Source organism: Ciona intestinalis, unplaced genomic scaffold, assembly GCF_000224145.3.
Source record: "Ciona intestinalis unplaced genomic scaffold, KH HT000094.2, whole genome shotgun sequence".
NCBI classification, from domain to species: domain Eukaryota; kingdom Metazoa; phylum Chordata; class Ascidiacea; order Phlebobranchia; family Cionidae; genus Ciona; species Ciona intestinalis.
The window spans coordinates 133,743-155,645 of NW_004190416.2; the positions used below are offsets into that span (position 1 = coordinate 133,743).

At 36.4% G+C, this 21,903-nt stretch overlaps 3 protein-coding genes across 3 annotated transcripts; 2 read left to right on the plus strand and 1 right to left on the minus strand.

Moving 5' to 3' along the window:
• Positions 1 to 184: 184 nt before the first annotated feature.
• On the minus strand, positions 185 to 2,573 carry LOC100178361 (synaptosomal-associated protein 29-like). The gene is made up of 4 exons (XM_002129576.5): positions 2,218 to 2,573; positions 1,580 to 1,779; positions 1,081 to 1,247; positions 185 to 873 (listed from the first exon to the last, which is right to left on the minus strand). The coding sequence occupies exons 1-4, from the start codon at positions 2,431 to 2,433 to the stop codon at positions 707 to 709; spliced, it is 750 nt and encodes a 249-aa protein (XP_002129612.1). The 5' UTR covers positions 2,434 to 2,573; the 3' UTR covers positions 185 to 706.
• A 311-nt stretch (positions 2,574 to 2,884) lies between these two features.
• Positions 2,885 to 15,440, plus strand: LOC100178314 (putative leucine-rich repeat-containing protein DDB_G0290503). Its single transcript, XM_002124709.4, has 28 exons — positions 2,885 to 3,049; positions 3,110 to 3,351; positions 3,742 to 3,969; positions 4,141 to 4,274; positions 4,546 to 4,628; positions 5,003 to 5,143; positions 5,445 to 5,654; positions 5,976 to 6,260; positions 6,458 to 6,755; positions 7,166 to 7,247; positions 7,491 to 7,743; positions 7,925 to 8,028; positions 8,294 to 8,422; positions 8,629 to 8,766; positions 9,150 to 9,354; positions 9,789 to 9,890; positions 10,194 to 10,319; positions 10,521 to 10,706; positions 11,074 to 11,258; positions 11,508 to 11,608; positions 11,861 to 12,067; positions 12,245 to 12,307; positions 12,684 to 12,800; positions 13,236 to 13,313; positions 13,622 to 13,690; positions 13,841 to 14,168; positions 14,448 to 14,584; positions 14,991 to 15,440. Exons 1-28 carry the CDS (start codon positions 2,885 to 2,887, stop codon positions 15,416 to 15,418), a joined length of 4,824 nt encoding a protein of 1,607 aa, XP_002124745.3. The 3' UTR covers positions 15,419 to 15,440.
• Positions 15,441 to 15,549: 109 nt separating this feature from the next.
• Positions 15,550 to 17,253, plus strand: LOC100183084 (transmembrane protein 17B-like). Its single transcript, XM_002129531.4, has 3 exons — positions 15,550 to 15,818; positions 16,151 to 16,368; positions 16,684 to 17,253. The coding sequence occupies exons 1-3, from the start codon at positions 15,689 to 15,691 to the stop codon at positions 16,990 to 16,992; spliced, it is 657 nt and encodes a 218-aa protein (XP_002129567.1). The 5' UTR covers positions 15,550 to 15,688; the 3' UTR covers positions 16,993 to 17,253.
• Positions 17,254 to 21,903: the final 4,650 nt, after the last annotated feature.

Below are 21,903 nucleotides of genomic sequence, written 5' to 3' on the forward strand. Positions count from 1 at the left end.
AAATGTATAAAGGCAGGGATAGAATAGATGCACATTTCTATGAAATGAATCAAACTTATTGGTTTCAATGTTTAGTAATTAATGTAGCGCAGAAAATTCTATGGTAGTCCTGGCGTCCTACCACCCCAGGTTTAGCTTCTATGTATTAGACACTAGACAGTAAACAATTTGAAAGGCAAATATGTTACATTAACATTTCATTTGAATTAACAGGTCTGTCGACTGTATAAGCTCTAAATAGCAAATTATAGGTAACAAAGTAGCTTCTGCAATGTTAAACTCTTGTTGATGACAATGATATTACATGAAGGCACAAAGACAAGAAAGTACAATGATAAAAATCTGGTTCAAAACTTGCCTAAACATTTACAACAGTAACTGCTTGACAAAATGTTCTGGCCCTTTAAAGTGTCCAATATTTTATACATTGAGTGAGACCCAGCCAAAATGAATAAGTTATATATCTTCATACACTTTAGTTACGCAGGGTTTAAATTGATACATTTGTCTTTTATCTTTTCACTTTTTAAAGTTAAGGTATAGAATATAATTTATGTTTAATCTGCGTTTAGGATTTGTCTATTCAGTTTTTTAGAGCAAGTATAGAATAAATGTTCATTCCGGCAATAGTTAGTACATCTAAATAAAAGACGGTATACATTGCATACAGCCACACAAAAAAAGAAAAGATTAAAGATAAAACATGTTATCTATGGTTAAGTCTCATCATTTCTTTATTGGTAGAATGAATCTTATCGTCCACTTTATTAACTTTGCCGTGCAGTCTTTCAATGATTGGATCTTGTGCTTCTATCTCGTTTTGCATGCCCAAGCCAAGTTGTTTTAAACGAGACAAACTTTGGCCCATAAGGTCTGCGGAAAAAAATACTATATTAATGTATGGTTTATACGGTTTAAAATAAGTAGCTTGTATTATTTATATGGTTTTAAAAAGATATCTCAATTTTTATATTCATATAAATCTATAGATCAATGTTAATATTTATTTTATATCATATGGTTTTATCTAAAATGTCGAAAACAGTCTTTATCTATAGAATTGACTAATTTCGTATTTACCAAGGTTTTCTTCCACTTGGTTCATTTTGTTCTGAGAAGAACTTTCATCTCTTCCACCATCCATATACATCTGCTGTGCTCTCTGTTGCCGAGCTATCACGGGATGTTCCTCATTCTGTCTTCTCTCATCCTCTACGTCTTCGCATTTTCTCATCACATTTTCCAAACTATATAAAAATGTTACAGAGTCATTTACTATTGCCTAAGCAAAGTTTAACTTTCGAAAAGTCTGGTTACCTAAAAGTTGTAAATGTATTCCTAGGTGAAAGAACAATATTATACTAAATGTGATGTTACTTGGTAGTTGTCCCATTATAAATGTTCAATTACGCAATAAGCTAATCATTCCACTATTACTACGGTTGCTTATGCATATCTTGTATAATACTCAGCAGATAAAGTAGGGGGAGGATTTTTGATTAGCTCCGAAAAAATGTTCAATATAATTAATTAGTGATTTACAAACGAGGTAGAATATTAGTCTATATAACTGACATACTTATTTGAGGTACCAGCATCGAATTCTGTCCCTGCATTCATAGACTTAGGGGCAGGCGGCTCTTTACTAAACTTGTTCATGAAAGCTCCCCAAACGCTCTTTATGCTGCGTAAATGGCGATCACTCTCCTTCAGATCTTGCTCCATTTTATCAACTGTTTTCTCCGTCCTCCTTAAGACTTCTCCTTGCCGAACAAGTTCCTAGGTAAAGTTAGAATAACAAATGGCAGATGCATTTTAAAATATATAATTTACACCCATTATGCAAGTTTATGTTGGATAATACAGCATTGGTGAAAAATATTCCGGTACCTTACAGATTAGGCTGGTGGAAAGTGTCAAGGTTAGTAGTTATATGGTTAGTGTTTGGCAGATAACAGAGGGGGGTTTATTTACATTAAAAGAGTAAAGTAAACTACATAAATAGATTTTGTTACAACTTTTAAGGTAAAAAAGTCTCAATAACAACCATTTAAATAAAAGGTGCTAGTGAAGAGTCTTCCCCCGCCTTATTTGCTAACCATTAACCACTATAACCAGTTAACCACTAACCCCCTAACCATCAACAACTAACCCCCTAACCTAGGGGTTAGAGGTTAGAAAATAAGGTGGGGGGAGATTGTTCACAAATAAAACTACCTGTCCTGTTGCCACGCCAACTCTCTCGGATTCGTCCAACATTCTTAATGATCGCTGAGTGCTTTCCAAAATATTGTTTTCTTTCCTTTTAACAACTTGCGTGAAATAATCTTTGTTGGGGTCAAAATCTTCGTACCCATCGTTGCCGCCCCATTTGTTAACCCCGCCGGACGAAGGATTGATGTCGTCATCATCTAGCCAACGATTACCCGACATTGTACAAACTTTTACACAGATAAACAAAACACAAATGCTGTTGGAACTACACACCGATTAAAATATGAACAGTTTTCACGCTTTATCAACGCAACCAATTTTAGCGTGCCTTTCTGCTACAGGTCTTGTGACGTATTTAATCAATGACTAATAACTAGTTGTCAAAATCGGTCAACAAAAAAATAACTACGCCTTGTGGGGAAACTGAGGCCATAGATGTCAGTTTCGCGAACAAAATGAAAACGTATACGCTACAGTTTTTTTTACCATTTAAACAGTACTATAAGAAATTCTCCCACTTTAACTATAATAACATATTTATTATAAAACAATTGTTTAATGACCAAACAATGCCATGCCAGTCGTTGTATTTGGGGAATTTGTCTAACTTGTTATAATTTTTTGCTGGTTTTAAGCGATATCTTTAGTTAATATTACTTAAAAAATAGCCATGAGTGTTCTAATGGCAGACATGCTTTGTTTGGATATTGGAACACGTCGAGCGTCTCTTACCACTGATGTGGAAGGTTTGCAACGGGATCAAAATCAGATGGAAAGCATGTTAGCTGGATACGTAAATAAACTAAACCATGACAAGAAAACAAGGCAATTTGAGGTAAAAATCGTGTGACAGGCTCGTTTTTGTAAGATTTATAAAACGTCGTTCTATTTTTAGGAGATTATGTCACACTTGAATAAAATTCTGGACCGAATCGGGAATTCCCTTTCAGAGGTCGGGATTTCCCCCGAGTTACCTCCTGCGCAATTGGACAGGAACAATCAAGTCTGGGGTGCAAAAGCGTTCGCGTTTCGTCCTCCGTCAGCATGCATGGATGGCAGCGAACACGAATCGAACATTGAAGAGAAAAACAAGATGTGGAAATTAATGGAAATGTTAACTAAAACGGCAAAACGAAGGTACATTGAGTCGCAACATTTGTGTATAAACGAACTGAATCACTTTGTCAGTTTAACTATTTAAGTAAAGCGACCTCAGCTAACAAACATGCAATATCGGCGCTAGCTAAGAATCCTTCCTCTACTTTATCTGCTAACCACCAAGCTCTAACGCTAACCATTAACCCCTAACCATCCATCAACCTCTAACACTTTCCAACAGCCTATTTTGCTATGTACTGCAGGATTTATAACAAACATGCGATATTGCTGCTGGGTAATCCTTCCCTCTATATTATCTACTAACCCTAAGTCCTAACAAAGTAACAGAATACCTGTGTTATAATGACTGTCGTTGCTCAGCCACGCCGAAGCAAGTACATACATTTTATTCATATTCTATGTACAAAGGGATGAGCTACTGATGGAAATAATGGAATGGCTTACTAACATTGATACGTCAACTGAGGGCGAGCAGGAAGAGAGAACGGTTAAGATCCAAGGTGAAATGGAAGAGACTTCAATGATAAATATGATCGGCGCTCTTGATTTTACGGAACAGACACTTGAAAAGTTGAAACAGCTCGGCCAATATTTGTTTGGGGAAATAGAAGATTTGGATGATATATCCTCTATCAAGTAATTACGTGTTCCAGTACTTCTGCTACCAGGCATTATGTAAATAATCTCTCAATGAATTGTTGGGTGTGAAAAAAAACATCCTCTGATGCTGTTATAAATGGGTGTTCTGCTTCATACACCTATCTAACATATGTGGGCAAAACATGTTACTACATTTTGCATTTCCAGCAGTTTCAACGCAAATACAAAAGGTAGAATAAACGACAGAGTTGGAAAAGCAAGTTTGCAGCTAGATGGTATTCCAAAAAACACAAGCACAAATGCAATGAAGTCTATACTCCTCCCAAAAAATTTACCAGATGGTATGAGCTAGTAATTTAGAATTTTCCGAAAAAATTTTGAACTAAAGAGATTATAAAGTAATGTAAATAATATAAAAAATACTTGCTTTCTAAATTATACTGAAATCAAAAAGACAAAGAATTCTCTTCTAAAGTTATATTGTTATCTGAACAAAGCATAAAATAAATTATTTGGATTAAAAAAATGGAATTTATACTGAAAAATGATATCTAAACGGAACTTAAATTTCCTGATTTTTTACATACTGATGTCAAATTCATCTTTCATCAGATGTTGCATCCCTGCAAGCCAGTTATAATGAAGAAGATGAAGAGGAACATAAACTTATGCTCGATATATCAAAGCATTGGGAGGTTGGTATGTAATTTTTGGAATCATATTGTTACGTCAAGGGTGTGGTCTGAATGGCTGCACTTTAAATAAACAATACGATTTCTCAGGATCATAAGTGCTAAGCATGGGAGGACAACTCTAGAATACTAAAGTCTAATAGTTTAAAGCTCAGGTTGTTGTTATGTTGAACTGTAGATTGTGTTGAATGTATTTCCAATTTTCATCCCCTTTTTTCATCTGTGTGTAATTTTAATAAAATATGACAAATTTACCTTTGAACTTTGAACAAATTTACCTTTATTAACCATACTTTTGGTTTTTGTCGGAGTAAAAAATGAACAGTACAGTCATAATGAATAGAATGTACTCTTTCAAATTGGTGTTATATTAACAGGAGGTATCAGATGAAATCCGGAACATTTTTATTTCTATTCATGAGTTACGGATGATAAAAAGATCCACAAAACTCTCACTTCGAAGAGCTCTGTATCTTTTTAAACTGTTTGTTGCTGTGTTGGAACTCCGGTCAAAAGAGGTAAGGGATTGAATGTAGTAATTATGTATTGCTGGTTGTATATAGGGTGGTTATTGTAACTTTAAATTCATAGAATACTTCTACTTTTACATGGGTTAGGTCCTACATTGTGCCATGAACCTGAGATTTATAGCAGAGTTGGCCTTGCCCACCAAATAGGTATATAGTGGAGACTGATTTATAGTGACTGGAAACACAGACTAACCTTTTGTGGTATATGGTATATACACAATACTGCTGCAAAAAATATTAAACAGTTCTTGATCCTTTATAAGTTTTTAAATTGAGTTTTTGCATTTAGCTGAAGGCAAAAGAAACAGCCGTGATCAAAGCGAAGGCAGAAGTGAATGCTTTGAGCAATAAAGTCGAGCATTTGCACCGAGAATCCAAGAGTTGGAGAGAAAGACTAAACGTTGCGCAATCTGAGAATAGCCAATTATTGGCAGAGGTGGAAGACAAAGAGAATCAACTCAATGATCTTCAAATGATCATTAAACATAATGAGAACGATGTGAGTTACGAATTAGTTCTGTGTTTTTCTTGAGATATTGGTTTAGTGCTGGAATGAAACTGTTCTGTAGATATGGCAGTCATTTTATCTTCTATTTTATGTGAGTGAAGTCCTTCAGCATAGCATGGGCATGAAAATGAAGAGACTTAGATTAGAGTTTTTTCATTATCCCGCCACCCATGGTTCTACAACTAATTATTGGGTTGGAATGATTATAAAAACATTCCCCTATCAGTATTAAGTATCAAACCAGCATCCTTTGGTCATCATACAAGTGCAACTTTTTTACTATTTATTAATTGTTTGTGTTTTATATTGAAGGCAGCTGATCTAAAAAAGCAGATTGCAACGATTGAGGCTGAAAAACAACCTGTGGCCACCACTGTGGTCGTGGAAGATCCAAGTTGTAAAGATGAGGCAAACCTGGAGCTTTTACAGAAGATTCGGGAGCAATCCTCCACCATCGAGTATCTGGAGGAAAAACTAGAGAGGTTGGAATCTGATCACACTCATTCATTAGAAAGGGAGAAGTATGAAGCATTTAAAGCGAAGGAGCACGCCAATATGTGTGAAGATATGTTGAGTGAAGTGAAAATGAAGTTAAAGGTAAAGATATTTCTTCTGAGTTTTTATCCTGTTTTAATTATCGCTAAGTTGACATTTTTATTGAAATTATAGTGTTTGTAACAAATTGAAAAACATTTTTACCAAATAACACCTACAATGGTAAAATTGCAACAGCGTCAAGTTTTAAACCAGATTTTCACTGGTTAGTATGTTATCAAAGCCATATTTTTTGTCAGGTTGTAGAAATGAGGTCGGCTGGACTTGAGGATGATTTGCAAGTGAAGAATGAAGATCTGAAGAGGATGGAGCAGCAATTAGGGTCGATCCTCGCTGAGCTGAAGACTAAGGAGGATATCATATCAAAGATGATGGGAGTACCGGAGTCCGAGGAGCCGTCTGATCTTGTGAAGAAGAGGAGAGGATCAAGGAGAAGCTCTAGAAGAGGGAGTCAGTTTGTGAATAAAAAGTCTTCCGAGACAGTCCAGCAAAATCCTGATGGATCTTCTGCACAAGGTTCTGTGGATAAAAAAGAAAGTATGTTTACTTTCTACTACCAGTCATAATGTAAATATTCTTTTAGATTTGTTGTTTATACCAGATGAGCCGCTAAAGGATTATTTAAAGTATGATTAGTAGTTTGAGACTTATGTTTTTCATACTTTTAAATTAAATGTAACTTGCTTTGTCCTCGCATGACGGGAAGATAACAGTCGTTATAACCCCTGTGTTCTGTTTCATATCTCTTATGGTCCTTAATTAGTTACCACTTCTGTAATTTTGTAGTATCGCCAATTGTTGGAACTTCTCGAGTTTATAGCCACGCCGCTAACCACCAAGCACATTGCTAGTCTAACTACTTGTTTTGATATTTTCACTTTCCAGTATTTTTAAAGATTGTTATTTATTGGTGATAATTTGTGGTAACACAAGTTACTTTTATTTAGCTTCTTCATTCCTTGATGCACCGGGCAAACGTCCTATTATGAAAGTTACAAGCAGTAAGCTGCTGGCTGCCAAGCATTCAAGGTATAGGCTAATAACACAGCCTAGTAATAACATTACAAAATTGCTTGCATAAATGGATTTATATGTTTGTTATAAGCTTGTTTCAATGTTAAGTCTACAGCAAAACTTCTATAAAAAAAAGGTAAAAGGGGTAAAAAATGTTTGTTTTCAGAGCAGGGGCAAACTTATATTTATTTGTATTTTTATTTTGTATATTAAAAAATCTCCTAAAATAAACAAATTAAAAATGAAATTTGTTTTCAGGTCAAAAGCAAACATGATTGGCGCTTCCGAGGTTGAAGATCAATCCAATATCACTTATCTTCCAAAAATGGGTTCTGCATCATCTCCTCACATAAACGAGGTTGAAGAAGTTTCATTTCCCGTGCCGGCAAAACCGACCCCGTCACCTGAATCTGCTGATAATGTTGCCACTGTGATGTCACAGAGAAGACACAGCTTGGCGATGTACAAGGGAGAGAGACGAGGTTCAATTAACGTCACACAAACAAAAGAGGTGGTTCAATTAATATTTAAACTCCTTATGTTTTTAATATATGTAACAAACCTTTTTTTGTTATGAACTAGTAACTATTTTCTGTCTTATGTACCATACTTTTTTGATAACAGACTTTTTTCAGCACTATATATTGTATATTTTTATATATTGATAACGGTTTTCTTTGTTTGTTTATCAGTACAAACGACTCGCTTCAGAACTGAGGGCAAGTGAAAAGATGAAGTCTGAGTTAGAGATTGAAGTAGAAGAATTACAACGTGAACTGGAACAGCAAGAAACTGAGTAAGTCTACAGGAACTATGTATATGCAGTTCAGATTAGAACACAGGATCTCTGGTTCGCCAACCCTGGTTGGGATTTGAACACATGATCTCTGGTTCTCCAACCCTGGGTGGGATTTGAACCAAGGAGCTCTGGGCCAAATCTAACCTAAATTCCAGGGTGTTGGACCAATGGGTCGAACCTGGCCTAAATCCCCTTTTCCATAGCACATTGTAGGACTCACAGAATAGCAAAACAGATGTACTAACAGCTGATCAATTAACAGGTATGAGCGCGCCATTCAAGCATCCGCCCGCCAACACAAGATGCAGATTTTTTTGGAAGAAGGAAAATATAAATCAGACACTGCTAAAGTATATACAGAATCTCTTGAAGTTCAATCAATGATAACTAGGTGGGTAATGCAGCTAAGTAAATATAAATATTGTGTGTGTAAACAATTACCCACAAAGTTACATACATGGTAACTCGAAGACTGGCATAAGGTGTATGAAACAGAATACCCCGTTTTTCAGTTAGGCCTGGATAAAGCATGCTACATTCATACTTGAATAAGGTACAGATTTACAATAGCTTGATACTTTATACCCATACACACAGTTTCAAGAAAGGACTAGCGTCAGTACTTGAGAAAGCTTTGCTGACGGCTGCTGCTCGCCAAGCCAAGTCCTCATTCAGCTACATGGCTCCTGTCTGCCCAGATAATTTCCTTGCAAGCATGGAAGCTAATAATGAAAAGTTAGTCATGATATATGTTGGAGTAGTGGGCTAACTCTGGCTTAAATCCTTGGGTGTTGGGGTAATGGGTTAATAGAATAGGCATGAAGTGCCAGGTTCCGTAACAAGTTTGCTATAGGACCAAACCCTTATAGATTAAAAGAGTAAGAAAATAGCGCTCCACATTTGAAGGTATTTCAGAATAATGGGTAAATATCTGGTTTCAAGTCTAGGTTCTCCAGGATCCAACCTATATAGAATAGAGTAGCTTCTTATGTAGTAGTATATGCCTTTGCCTGGAAAATGATAAGATCGTTACACTGTATTGTGTGTTACAACAATATATTTTTACAACTACCAGTTTTATGAATGCTCACCATAGTATAGAAATACTTACTGTACAGGTACCATAAAGCATTTGAAATTTTGTTTGGTTCAATTTCGACTGCCATCTATACCATGCAAAGCGCACAAAGGGAAATGAAAATTCGTTCCGAGCGTTTGATTGGTTTAGAAACAGCCAATCACATGAAAGTGCTCTCAGAAAAAACGGCAGTAATTGAAAGATTAAGTCGACAGTTGGAAAATTACAGGGAGGAATTTAATCAGGTTAGGGAAGGTCTGATTAATGGAGCATACTAATGAAAAACATTTAATTGTTTATGGATAGAGATGCTCAAATGTGATTTAAAAGTACAAACTAATTTCAAAAACGAAACAGGTTTTTTTTTACGTAAAAAAACACAAAATTTTTTTTTTTGTTGGTATGCCCCTTTAACAAGATTAAGTTGTCATATTTTTGTTGGTATGCCCCTTTAACAAGATAAAGTTGTCATATTTTCTGTTCAGTTTTGTATAGATTACAATAGATTTAGACTGCAGACAGCTGTTAACATAAAGGAGTTGTGAATGATATGTTTTCTGTTAATTCTGCTACACGTCCTAATGTAAATACTCCTATGCGGCTCATCCAGTATAAAAAACGTTATGTATTTACGCTGTTTCTTCTGCCCTCCAAAACACAATACTTGTTTTTTTATCAGCTCAAAACATCCCACCACTCCACACTTAAGAAGAACTTGGAGTTGAATCGTAATCTTAAGCATTCAGAGAACGAAAAACACAAAGTTATAAATAAAGTACAGGTATGTACTGTGAGTACAAATAGCAGGGTAGGTTACACAAATAGCAGGGTAGGTTACACAAATAGCAGGTAGGTTACACAAATAGCAGGGTAGGTTTTATGCATGTTCCGCCTATGTCAGTGATTCTGAACATTTTTCCTGCTACACTCTTGCAATCTTGCTTTTTTAAACTTTGATTTTCAAATGATCAACCAATTCCCGCACCAACTTTTAGAATTTAGAATTTTAGAAAGCCTATGTATACAGAACTTTTATGTTAATGGAAACATTGTACAGTAATGAATAGATGCCCCAATTAAATAGGAACTGGAAGATGAATATGCCATTAGTTCAAAGAAAGCTGGTACTCCCGGTAAAGATGCAAAAAAGACAAAGGAAGCTTTGGAGGTTATGTTAAAGTATTCTAAAGAGCAAGAAAACAAACTTAAAGTAAGTACGCCACACGTATATTGATGTGACCATATATGCATTATTATTACAGTGTTTTAACAACTGTTGTTTTGTCGCTATATCCTCTTTTCCTTTTATTTTTCAATCTTTGCTGCCGTAATCGAAGAGACAAATAAAGTTATTAAATTACTATTAAATGTGTTGATAATCATATATGAGACACTTGCATGTGTATTTTAGATCCAATTGGCAGAAGTTACAGAATTGCTAGAAAAGGAGAAAGTGTCACGAAAGAGGCTTGAAAAAGCCTTCATCCTTCAACAGTCGCCCGCTAGTTCACCCCACGGAGAAGGGGCCTTGGGAATTACCCTAAATTGCACCAAACCCCCAAAACAGCAAGAGAAAAAGCAAATCAAAGTATCTTCTGTACGTTATGTAGATTGTTTAAAATCCTTTTTTTATTATCTTAATAATGGTAGTAATGTTAGTTGATATCTATTAAAGTGTTTAATGTTCTTTTTAGTTTTGCTAAAAACAGTTTTATTCCAGGTATACTTTGCATTACATGTTTAGGTCGGTTGTAATCAATACCCCTGTAGTCCTTATTCAATTGCTGCATTACAAAAAGCATTGTCACTATGTTTACTGGGGTAATGGGCAATACTGGCCTAAATTCTAGGACCTATAGGGTGCTACGCTATGGGACCTCACCCACATAGAATAGAACTCTCTTAGGAAAACATAATACTACAAATATAGTAAACTGTATCAAAACAACAAAGCACTTTTACAGCCCAAAGCAAAATCTACCACTTGTCGTTACATTCAAACATTAAACAAGTTTCATGAACTGAGTGAAGAGATGAATAATATTGATAAAAATCTTATTAACAAATCGAAACAAGTAACTGCTAGGTGGCATAACTGTGTTGGGACGAGGTTCAGAATGTTGGTGCGAAAATATCTCACCTTTTGCAGGTGAGAAATTAAAGTCACTAATTTTTGCAAAATTTTTTTCGTACCCCAAAAGTTTTTAGAGTTTTTATATAATTTTGTGCTATTACAATTTAGAAATTGCTATTTACGAAAGTAAGTGTAAATTTATTAAAGAGTTGTGGTAACGTTTAAAGTTTAAATAAATTTTATATGTATGGATGGGACTTAAGATTTATGCCAAGTTAAACATGTTATATACGTTTTAACAGCTCTAACTGAATACTTTTTCAGATTTCAGAAACAGCAGGCACAAGCTGGAAAGAAAGTTCTGCAACTTCGTCAACCGTTTATGACGACCAGCATGGAGGGCAAGGAAAGTAAAAAACCACAAGGTTAAAAAATGTGTATCATTTTAACAATACTACCCTTGCACTTAGTGATTTTAAATTACCATAAAGAAAAAAAATCACCCCATACAGCTCAAGTGCAACAGCAACCCCCTATTAGCTGACACTCTTTTCCCTCTTTTTATCTTTAGAGTGTTTTTCTGTTGTTTTAATGCATCTATTCACCTTTATCCAAAAATCTGATATACGCACTCTACTGTTGGTGCCAAGTTTTAAAAAAAATTTTTCTTTTTTTAGATTCAGGCGCAGAACGTAGAAAGAGTGTCGGCAGTGAGATGAAAAAGTTACAAGCAGATTTCTGGCACCTTGAGATGAAGAAGCAAATGTTAACAGAAAGTAGCGACAAACAATCAGAGCTTGGTGCTGCTGTTAAAAACTGCAGGCACCAAGTCCTCACTGTTTTCAGGGCTGTTGCTAAAGCAGTGATTGCTGTTAACAAAGCAGGTGAGTTTAATAAAAAACATAATTTATTTAACTGATTTTGTTTGATAAATTCAGCGTCATACTTATTAGTAAAGGTTCATATTTAGGCTGTACCGCCACACAAAACCATTATGTGTCTACTGTCGAAATAAATTTATGTTTTATTTAACTAAACATGCCTTTAATTTATCTTTGTAGGTTTGACAAGTGGTGCAAAGCCGAAAGAATCTGAGGAAAAAGATACTCCAAATGTTAACCAAGGTGGGTATGAAAATGTTGTCTCTTTCTATAGACAAGACTGTGCCGGCATTCCCGGGATAAATTTCAAAAATCAAATTTATGAAAACGGTTAAGCAATATATAAGACTGTTTGAGACTGGTCGGCTGAGTAGCCATGCTTTAGTTTGACACTTTACTTGAGTAGTTTTTATTGACTGTCGTTTTGTTTCTAATCCTTTTTCCTTAATTTATTTAATTATATTGAAAATTCCTGTAACGTTCGTATTATAAAAAGAAATAAAACTTTTGTTTTATAGATAACTTCATGCTTTATTTTAATTATTTTGATCGCTACTGTATTGGAATAAAAATTTATGTTTTCATGATATAATTTATGTAAAATATTTCTTTTTCATAGATTTGCTGGTTCCGTCAAACAGTATGCATTCTATTGCAAGTAATTCTATCCAATCAGCAACCACCAATGCTACTTCATCACCACGGTTACCAAAGCCACAAAATTTTCAAGATTCAGGTTGATAATTATGTGACTCAAAAATTGAATAAATTTGTTCATAATTACCAAACTGTAACATACCACTTTTAATTTAATATAATTAGTCTTTGGAGTATGTATCTGGTTCTATGAAAACGTTACAGACAAAATCAAGCAAACCAATTGTATATAAAAAATATAGAGTTGGGCGGGGGGAGATGGGACATCTTTTAACTCTATTTTCTTGTCCCATTTGGTAATAAACAAAGACTAATCAAAGAAATATAAAAACAAATTCTAGAGACTTCCATAGACGGTACTTAATTGTTTAAAACACGATCAGGATATTGGATGTTATCTAATAAAGGTGTCCCATCTACCCTACTTTATTGCTGAAATGGCATAGTCAGTCTCTTATTTAAATACAATTCTCCTTGTATTGTCGTATAATAAATAAACTTAACATGCAATTAGAATGGAGCAATGTTGCTGTGACATCACAATCAATGATAATCAAAGTAAAACCTTCTAAAACTGACCATCTACAAAAAGGTAAGTTTGTTATACCATACATTGTATTGTCTGTAGAGTGTAGCAGCCATGTCATTCAAAACATTTATTTTATATCCAAAACATTTCTTATCCAAAAAGTGTTAAAAACATTTCTTTTTCTGCTTCATCCAAAAGCTTGTTGTATCAACTTTTGTTTTACCGTTACTACCTGTCTTTTCCCTCTTGTTTACTATCCCGTTCTTCTTTACCGTGATCTAGAAGACAGAAATAAGATACATTCATTCATACTCATACACCCACAATTGTTAAAAAAAGGTAATTTCCTTTTTTATATTTTTTTCCACAAGGTTCAACAACTTGTACAAACAGAAATGAAGAAATGAATAATAAAAGAAAAGAAAGTTTAGCAAATTCTGGTAAGAAAAAGGGGTAGTAATATCATGTGTTATATATTATTAACTCTGTTTTCTTTTAGACAGGAAATTGTTATAAGTGTTATACCCATGGTGTATGCTTAACATGCAATTTTAATTGTCAACTTTAATTTTGTTAACATTTGTTTTTAGATGATAAGCCGCTACAATCTGCAAGCATCGATGTAAATGGTAGTACTAATTCTTCCAACTTGCAAGAAAACAATGACACACCCCCCCATGATGAAGTCACTGACTATACAGTGGATCAGTCTCCTATTACCACTTCCCAGATTGAAAATAAAACGCCTCACAGTTTAGAAATAAACAAAAACATTGAAGCCCTCTCCCAGCTAACTGATGATTCTCCAAACTCCAACAACTTCAACTCCAAGTATTTTGCTCGAAGATTTTCACACAACGAGCGTCGGCATTCAGTTCCAATTACTAAGAGTAATCCACTTGTGAAAACCTGGAGCAGGTACTCAAATGTTTATATTGAAACTGACCAGAAAATCTGTGTTTTGTTCATTGGAATGTATGAATTCTGCTGGGCTTAATGTCGCCAGCTACTTTTAGTCAGTCACTACTATAGTGCATTTTGTTTGTCTCTAAATTGTAAACTTGCTTTATCCTCGCGTTGCAGAAACACCACAGTCGTTATAACATGGGTGTTCATACTACCCGCGCCAGCTTGGACACCCCAATAGAAAACAAGTAACAGAATATCAGTTAGAAGTTTTTAAAGAGTTATTTTCAGGAGAGCATCACTGAGCGCTTCACCAAAGCAAGATATAGTGCGAGAAATACCACGGGCGTTTGAATATGAAGTTCGCCATGATTTAGTTGATGTACGTAGGGGTATACAGAACACAATGGAGAAGAGTTTAGTACAGGGTAAGTATAGATATAGTACTGTAGGGTAAGATAGGCCACCTTTAGCACTTAATATCCGAATATCCAGATTGTGCTTTAAACAATTAACAACGGTCATTGGGTCATGAGAATACAGTTTTATAATTCTTTGAATGTTTTTACTACAAAATGGAACAAGAAAATAGAATGAAAAGGTATTTAATCTTTCCCCCACCCTACTATATGAGCTTGCTATCATTCAGTAGTAATAATAATAACTTTATTTGTTTATTTGATTAAGGTACAGAGATTAAAAAATATTTAAAATAAAAAAACAGGGCATTGCGACTAAACAACAGTTGTTAAAATGTTTACAGTTAAAACATAATTACATTTCTATATATATATATTTCATGTGGTAGCTTACAGCTTTTAGTTAAATATTAAGGTCCATCAACAAGTGACCTTTTGGATATGGATGAAGCAATTGATCCAATTCGGAATCGACAGCGTAGAAAAACACTGGCATATTTACATGGAGTGAAGCAAGATGAGGAGTTAGATGTAAATGATATTGTGGAGCAAGTTAAACAGCAGGGAAATGAGGATTTCGTCGTTGATGCTGTTTTATCCGTGAGGCGTGATGTCACACCAGAAGACTCAAGAATAGATGAACTACCAAGACCATCGACTGGCTTAATGAAAAAACACAAACGACGTTATAGGAGAGGTATCAGAAGACCAGCTTCTGTAGCATCTATTGGTCACCATAAAAGCAAGATTGTAAGAAAGCAATTGGTAAACAGGTCGTTTGTGATAGTCCCAGCTGACCAGTGTAAAAACAGCTTCTTGAATGTAAAATCTTATGCAAAATAAAATAATACGTTGAGTTCTGATAGTACCAGCTTGGTAGAAGTAGTAAAATCGTTTGTTTTATCAAAACAATGAGCGATTTAAGCGAAAGTATATCAAACGTGCGAGCAAAATAAAACACCAACATAAAAACGCGGTTGTGTATGATATCTATCACTACCGCTTGAATCAGGCGCGCTCCATCGGCGTAAACAAATCGTAAGTCGTCGATTTGCATTAGTATACTACATAATATCGTAACTGTACGTTTTTATTGCCTTTCTACGTTTTAAAATGACGAGCAGTATTTTGGACAAGCAGCTTTTATCACCGAACGTAAGAAATGCATTGACACAACTTTCAAACCGAATATTTTCTCCAACCGAGCAGTCGCAATACGACAACTTAAAAAATTCATTACCAGGTAAAATAATCGTTGTTAATGGGTTAACTACACAAAAAAAAAACTATATAAATTGTATTAAAAGTGTTAAGAGGTTGGTAGTTAGTATATATATAGGGTTACTAAATACCCACCAATAAAGTAACATAAACTTGTAAGCTGGCATGAGATGTATGAAACAGAACACCTGTGCTGTATTATAACTACTGTCGTTACTGGCCAATCGAGAGTAAAGCAATTACATTCATTCAAGTTATAGTAGTTAGGTAAGGTGGTCAGAAAACGTGGGGAGTAAGGTTCTTCACTAGCACCAATGGACAATTATGCCACCTACATAACATATTATTTACCAGGGAACACAGTATCCACCAGCCTCCCACTTCAAATGTCCATGTACTTCAATGCTTTCTTCTTCCCCTTCTGGCTCCTAGCATGTAGTTTGATGCTGGAAATTAAATACACATACCTGGATCCTACTTACCGTGTTATATTGATCGCTATACTTGTAATATTCTCTCTTGTGGAAGGAATTCGACTTTTTCTTGGAATAGTAGGAAATCTACAAGAAAAGGTATTCATATTTTACATATTTTTTAAAATATTGTTTGTTAGTTAAAATGGCCCTCTTTGTTTCACACTTGTGCATTGAACATGCATGAGTCTAGTTTATGTTTCGAATATTTCGAATGAATGTAATTGAGAAAAAAGAATACGTGAGTTAATAAAAAAATTTCCACTTTTAATTTAATATTTTCAAATACTTCTGCAGACTCCAAAGCTCTTTTTCTATTTTTTTAATGAAATATAATATTTAAAACAATAGACTGCTTGTCATAACGAGAGGTAAAAAAATATTTTTCATTTTATTTGTTTATTATTTTTCCAGGTTCCAGAGCTCTTTGGGTTTCTTTTGCTAACCATCTTACCCCAAGTTCCTTTCCTGTTATTCCTACTTCTTAACGAGTTTACGATAATCCTTCCACTAGAGCGCGCTGTTCACATCGTACAAGCTCTTTTACTTGTTGTTGAACTGATTGCCGGCAGTATTGCAGCAAAGGCAATAACAAGACAACAAGCAACTAAATTCCACCTGCAGCAGTTTGTTGATCTTGAACACCTGCCTTCAGATAACGTACAAGATGTCTATGTTAATCCAAATGCAACACTTTTTCGAAGGCAAAATTTAAGAGCATGATCGTTCTGTTGGTTGCTAATGCTTCTAGGGAGTGATTCCAAAACCTTAGCCTAAAAATGAGTTTCTCATTGGATATGGTGGACTTTAGTGTCACAGATTAGCGGTTTAAAAGACATTTCACCATGGTATTATTTTGTAATGCAAAAGAAACCTTGTAACAGTAATACAGTTTCATATACTTTTCCTTGGTAATTTGTGATTTTAGTAATGCTTTTTAATACTTGTTTGCTAGTGTATAGTGAAATACAAACTATTTTCATATGTTTGGTATCATTGTGAAGGGAATGCGCTAACAGTATCTCATGTTACTTCGCAGTACTAAATATTTATATTCTGTTGGTCTTCAGATTAAGATATTAGTGGTACAGTTGCACCACCACTTAGTGTTTAAACTTGGCAACTTCTATCGCACGTTAAGCGGCGCTAAAGAGAGTCTTTCAGTGATATATAGATGATGTAATCGTAAATGTTACCTTGCTGGTAAAAGACTGGAGCAATGGTGAATATTTTCTGGGTTGCTTTAAAATGAAATAGTATATGATTAGCCATACATCAAGCAATCGCTGTATTTCATTTATAAATATATATATTATTGAATTTGCAATGTTTTACGTAATACCTTCAAGCAGTTTTTAATTAATAGTGAAACTTAGAATACGATACGTAATCATGCGAAATTTGTAACGGCTTTTATAGAACCCGAAAAAATACTGAGTTTTTAGATAAACTTAGTACAGAATACATAAGAAAACACTAAATTTGTAATTTTTTCTCGCGATATGATTTTCGTGATAACGCGACCGTATTTTAGTGTAATAATTACGTCAAAATTAAAGCTTTACAGCCAGTCTAAACTTGCCGCACCGCCAATGCAAGTTGGTTTTCGCACGAATTCTCAAAAGCTGTCGTAACCTTCTGATATTAATCAACTTTCCCACGAAAATACAAAGAGTCCTCGAAAGGCTGCACAATAAGCAGTGCGTAGATGCGCCTTTCAGCAGTCACAAAGCGTCGTGGGCCGCTGTGTACCGCACAGAGCCAGCAGGTGTCCCTTTGTTTTTGTATCTCTCGTTCGACATAGATAATCGAACTGCTCCAGGTGTTACACAATAGCGAAACAGGGCAGTCTTTTATGTCGCTAAATTTTAAACCATACCTTTCGTAGTCACTGACACGCAAATGGGTAAAATTAACGGTGTGGCGTAGCTGAGTGTCGGCTTCTGTCGCCTTGAAATACATAAATTACCACCGACGCACCAATTCTTACCCTCGTATTTTTAGACTTCATGAATTTCTGTTTTTTCGACTACTGCCATTTGATCATAGTTGTTACTTGGAAATTATGGATCGCTCATTTCGTGGCGCTGATTTGGTCGCTTCCTGGTAAATTTCATTAGTCTTGTTGTGACGTACATAGCCCGGGAGAGTCGCATACATCGCCACAGAAGCGGAGTCTTCAGCGGTTTTCAATCGAATCAAAATCCTATCTACAAACTAAAAATCACGGGTGGTCGAGCTGCATTTTTATTTTGTTTCCAGAACTCGCTCCCTTTTTACGGCCAACCACGGCATGAAAAACACGCCGTGTTTTTGTTCCCACACAGCGCGAATACGTGTATTTGTATTAAGACGCGCCGACGAGTGCATTTTCTCAATTAAGCCACTGTATCCGTGCTTGATTCAATGTCACCCCAGCACCCCGGTTTTACAATGGCATTGGATTTGCTTCCGAGAATATGAACACCTGTCAAATCCAAATATTCAGCTCGGTCACGGAAATCAATTTGTTCCAGTCTTGCATGAACCAACTTCAAAAGTCAACATTTCAGCAGCTGTCCCAACTGCAGGGTGGTCCGTACATTTGTCACAGTTACCGAGAGACACTTCTTTCAAGCCACGCAGTCTACAGTAGCGTGAATATTAACACTTGGGACATGCGTTTTAACCGCAATCGCAGATAAGGCAAGCCACGCTCTCAACGCCGAATTTTTTTGGCCGATAAATGGACATTAATATTTTATGCATGTTGCCAATAAGGGGATGATGTGAAAGTTTTTTTGCTTAGAAATTTTTACACTTGAATGGAAAAATAAATACCACATTCGTGTCTGGAATTTCCAAAGACTAAAGTAATGTAATTTTTGTAAAATGTAACTCGTAAGCTGGCAAGAAGTGTATAAAACAAAACACCCGTGTTATTCAACGGCTTCCGTTTTCCGGCCACTACAAAATCAAGTTTTGTTCATTCATTCATTCAAAATATAGTAGGGTGGGGGAAGATGGAACACCTTTAGCACAGAATATCCAAATATCCTGATCGTATTTTAAACAACTAACAACGGTCTATGGGCGTCAAGAGGATACGGTTTTATAATTCTTTGAATTTTCTTTGTTTACTACCAAATGTTACGAGAAAACAGAATGAAAAGGTGTCCCATCTTCCCCAACCCTACTATATAGTGTGTGTGGCATTTGGCCGATTCGACACCCGTTTAGTTTATATTTTTGGATTGTACAGCGCGTTTATAGGTTTGTCAGGTCGCGACATATATATTGCAGTCATATTATTTCCTTCATCATCGACTCGCAGAACGTGCGCTGGAACGGCGTGGCAGAAGCAATTGCGAATACGTTGCGTAAACTCGATGACTGTTTGAGTGATTGCGTCTGCAGTTATAGTAGCGTTGCAAGCCCCAAATTCCGGTAAGCAATAACGAATGAAGAATTTGATTCGAACTGCTTGGTGGTAAGAATAACACAGCTGTTCCTATAACGTGGCTTGCTGTCTTTGGCTTGCTTCGTGGGCTCCGACACGTTAAATAAGCACAACAGGGGTAATATTGCCATTCCAATATAAGCTTTTCAGGTGTTTATTATTATGATAGCAAGCGGGTTATTATTCCCCGGTTAAAGTCACATTCATACGCCCCGAACCATAGCCCCATGTCAATCAATTACCGTCGCCAAGTGAGCTGGTCATCTCACGACTATTTATTCAGCAAGAACTTTGTAAACACTTCTGTATTGTTCCTAAAGGGCGCTTTCATCTGTGCACGGCGCGGGGTTTAGACTATAGGTAGCAGCGGATTAAATTTCAATGTGGCGATGAGCGAGTAATAATCATACCCGATACCTTTTCAACGGTCGCGAGCTGCTGTGTGCGGATTCTGCTGCTTTCAAAACACATGGTGTAAGGTTCGACACAGCCTGTCCTACTGTTGTGGGCATATTATTGTCCATTGGTCACCAAGCGACCTCAGTCCTTGGAACAAAGTGCTCTCACGTAAAACAATAGAGAACAATTGACGAAGCAAAGAGTTTCACACCTTCTGTGTTGCTTTTATCGCTTCCCACGCGGATTGTTCCCACGTTCCGCGCCCTACCAATCACCTAATGTCCGGTAGCAACAACTTGGGTAAAGGCAACTTCGAAAGCAAGAGGTTGTTTTGGTGCCTTAACGCTTCGTTAGAGGGTGAAGTGCTTCACTTGGCCCTTTCTACTTTAGCTGTGAGAAGCGGGTATCGTCTTATGCATTCCAACCAACACCGTTTTGTTTTCGAAGGGGTTAACAAAGTGAATAAGGACGCCCTGTACAAATTGATTTATTGGTGCCTTCCGTTGTTTCTGATCATATTTGTTGTCGATATGACATCCGTTCGATATCTCTGAAACTAGGGCAGCGGAAGTATCAGATATTCGATAACAGGCTTAGAATTTTCCAGCATATTTGCACAGATAATCAAGCTATTAATGGTGGTACACAAAATTGATGCCAGACGATCAGTTATTTTCCCTCAAAACTCCGCCGCTTAGTTTTCCCATTGTGTCATGGCGGTCTCGACGTGATCTTTTTACGTCGTAGAGTTTACGAAACAAAGCAAGAAAAGGCGCAGTCGGTTTTGGCGGTTCACTCGGTTTTGTTGATCATATACATCGCGTGCACAGCGATCCAACCTGTCCCACTTCGTCAGTGTCGATCGCCGTTTAAGTAGATATATCAACGGCTTTACAGAAAACGTCTTCGGAGAAGCGGGCGACTGGCATCACTCGTCACCTCTACCAGGCACAGCGGGCCGCCTACCTGTTGGCCAGTTTGGTAGATAGATTTTGGACCATTCCCCGGCTTTAGTTATAAAGCGTAGCGTCGCCATTGATTTCTCTCCACTTTCCCACGTGTTACAACAGTCAGGTTAATGGTTAATCGCGGTCGTATTCCAATGACGCTGTACAAAGATGTACACCTATTTTTGCAGCAGACGCACTCCGCGCAAGCGTCAGTATGTCGTCGCTGTTGAGAACACGTCTTCCATGCTTGTTAGCACAGCGTAGATAATGGGTACGGTAAATATTTACGAGTCGCTTTATCGACCTTTTAATGTGTTTATCGGTTTTATTAACTTCATGCTCCCGCGCGGGTTGGAAGGGCCATGTACAGTTGTACACCATACTTAATTTCGACTAAAAATGCCGTTCCCCAGAATTGACCCTTACGAGCCACTCCCATAACTTTGCTACCCTTTTACAAGGCAGCACACGAAGAACACCCAACGACATTATTGTCATCTCGTCTCGACACAAAAGCGAGTGAAACACCTGTGCTCTCCCCGCATTCTTCACGGTCGTCATTCTAGATGAGGCATTAACACCGCGTCTTACAAGGTTATAAATTATTAAGCGCAAGAAATACAGTCACGAGGGTTAGCCAGTATCGCTCAGCGACCGACTGGTTTGAATTACTCGCAACAAAAACTTGGCTAAATAACTTGGCATTTCCGTTGCGAGAATAGGACGCGTTGGGTAATCTTCTAGTTCGTTGTAAAGAGCGCTTGAAGCATCGCTGTAGGTTGTGCCTTATGTCAGGTAAATACTTTTTCATGGTTAGAATACACCAGATCGGGGTAACAGACGTGG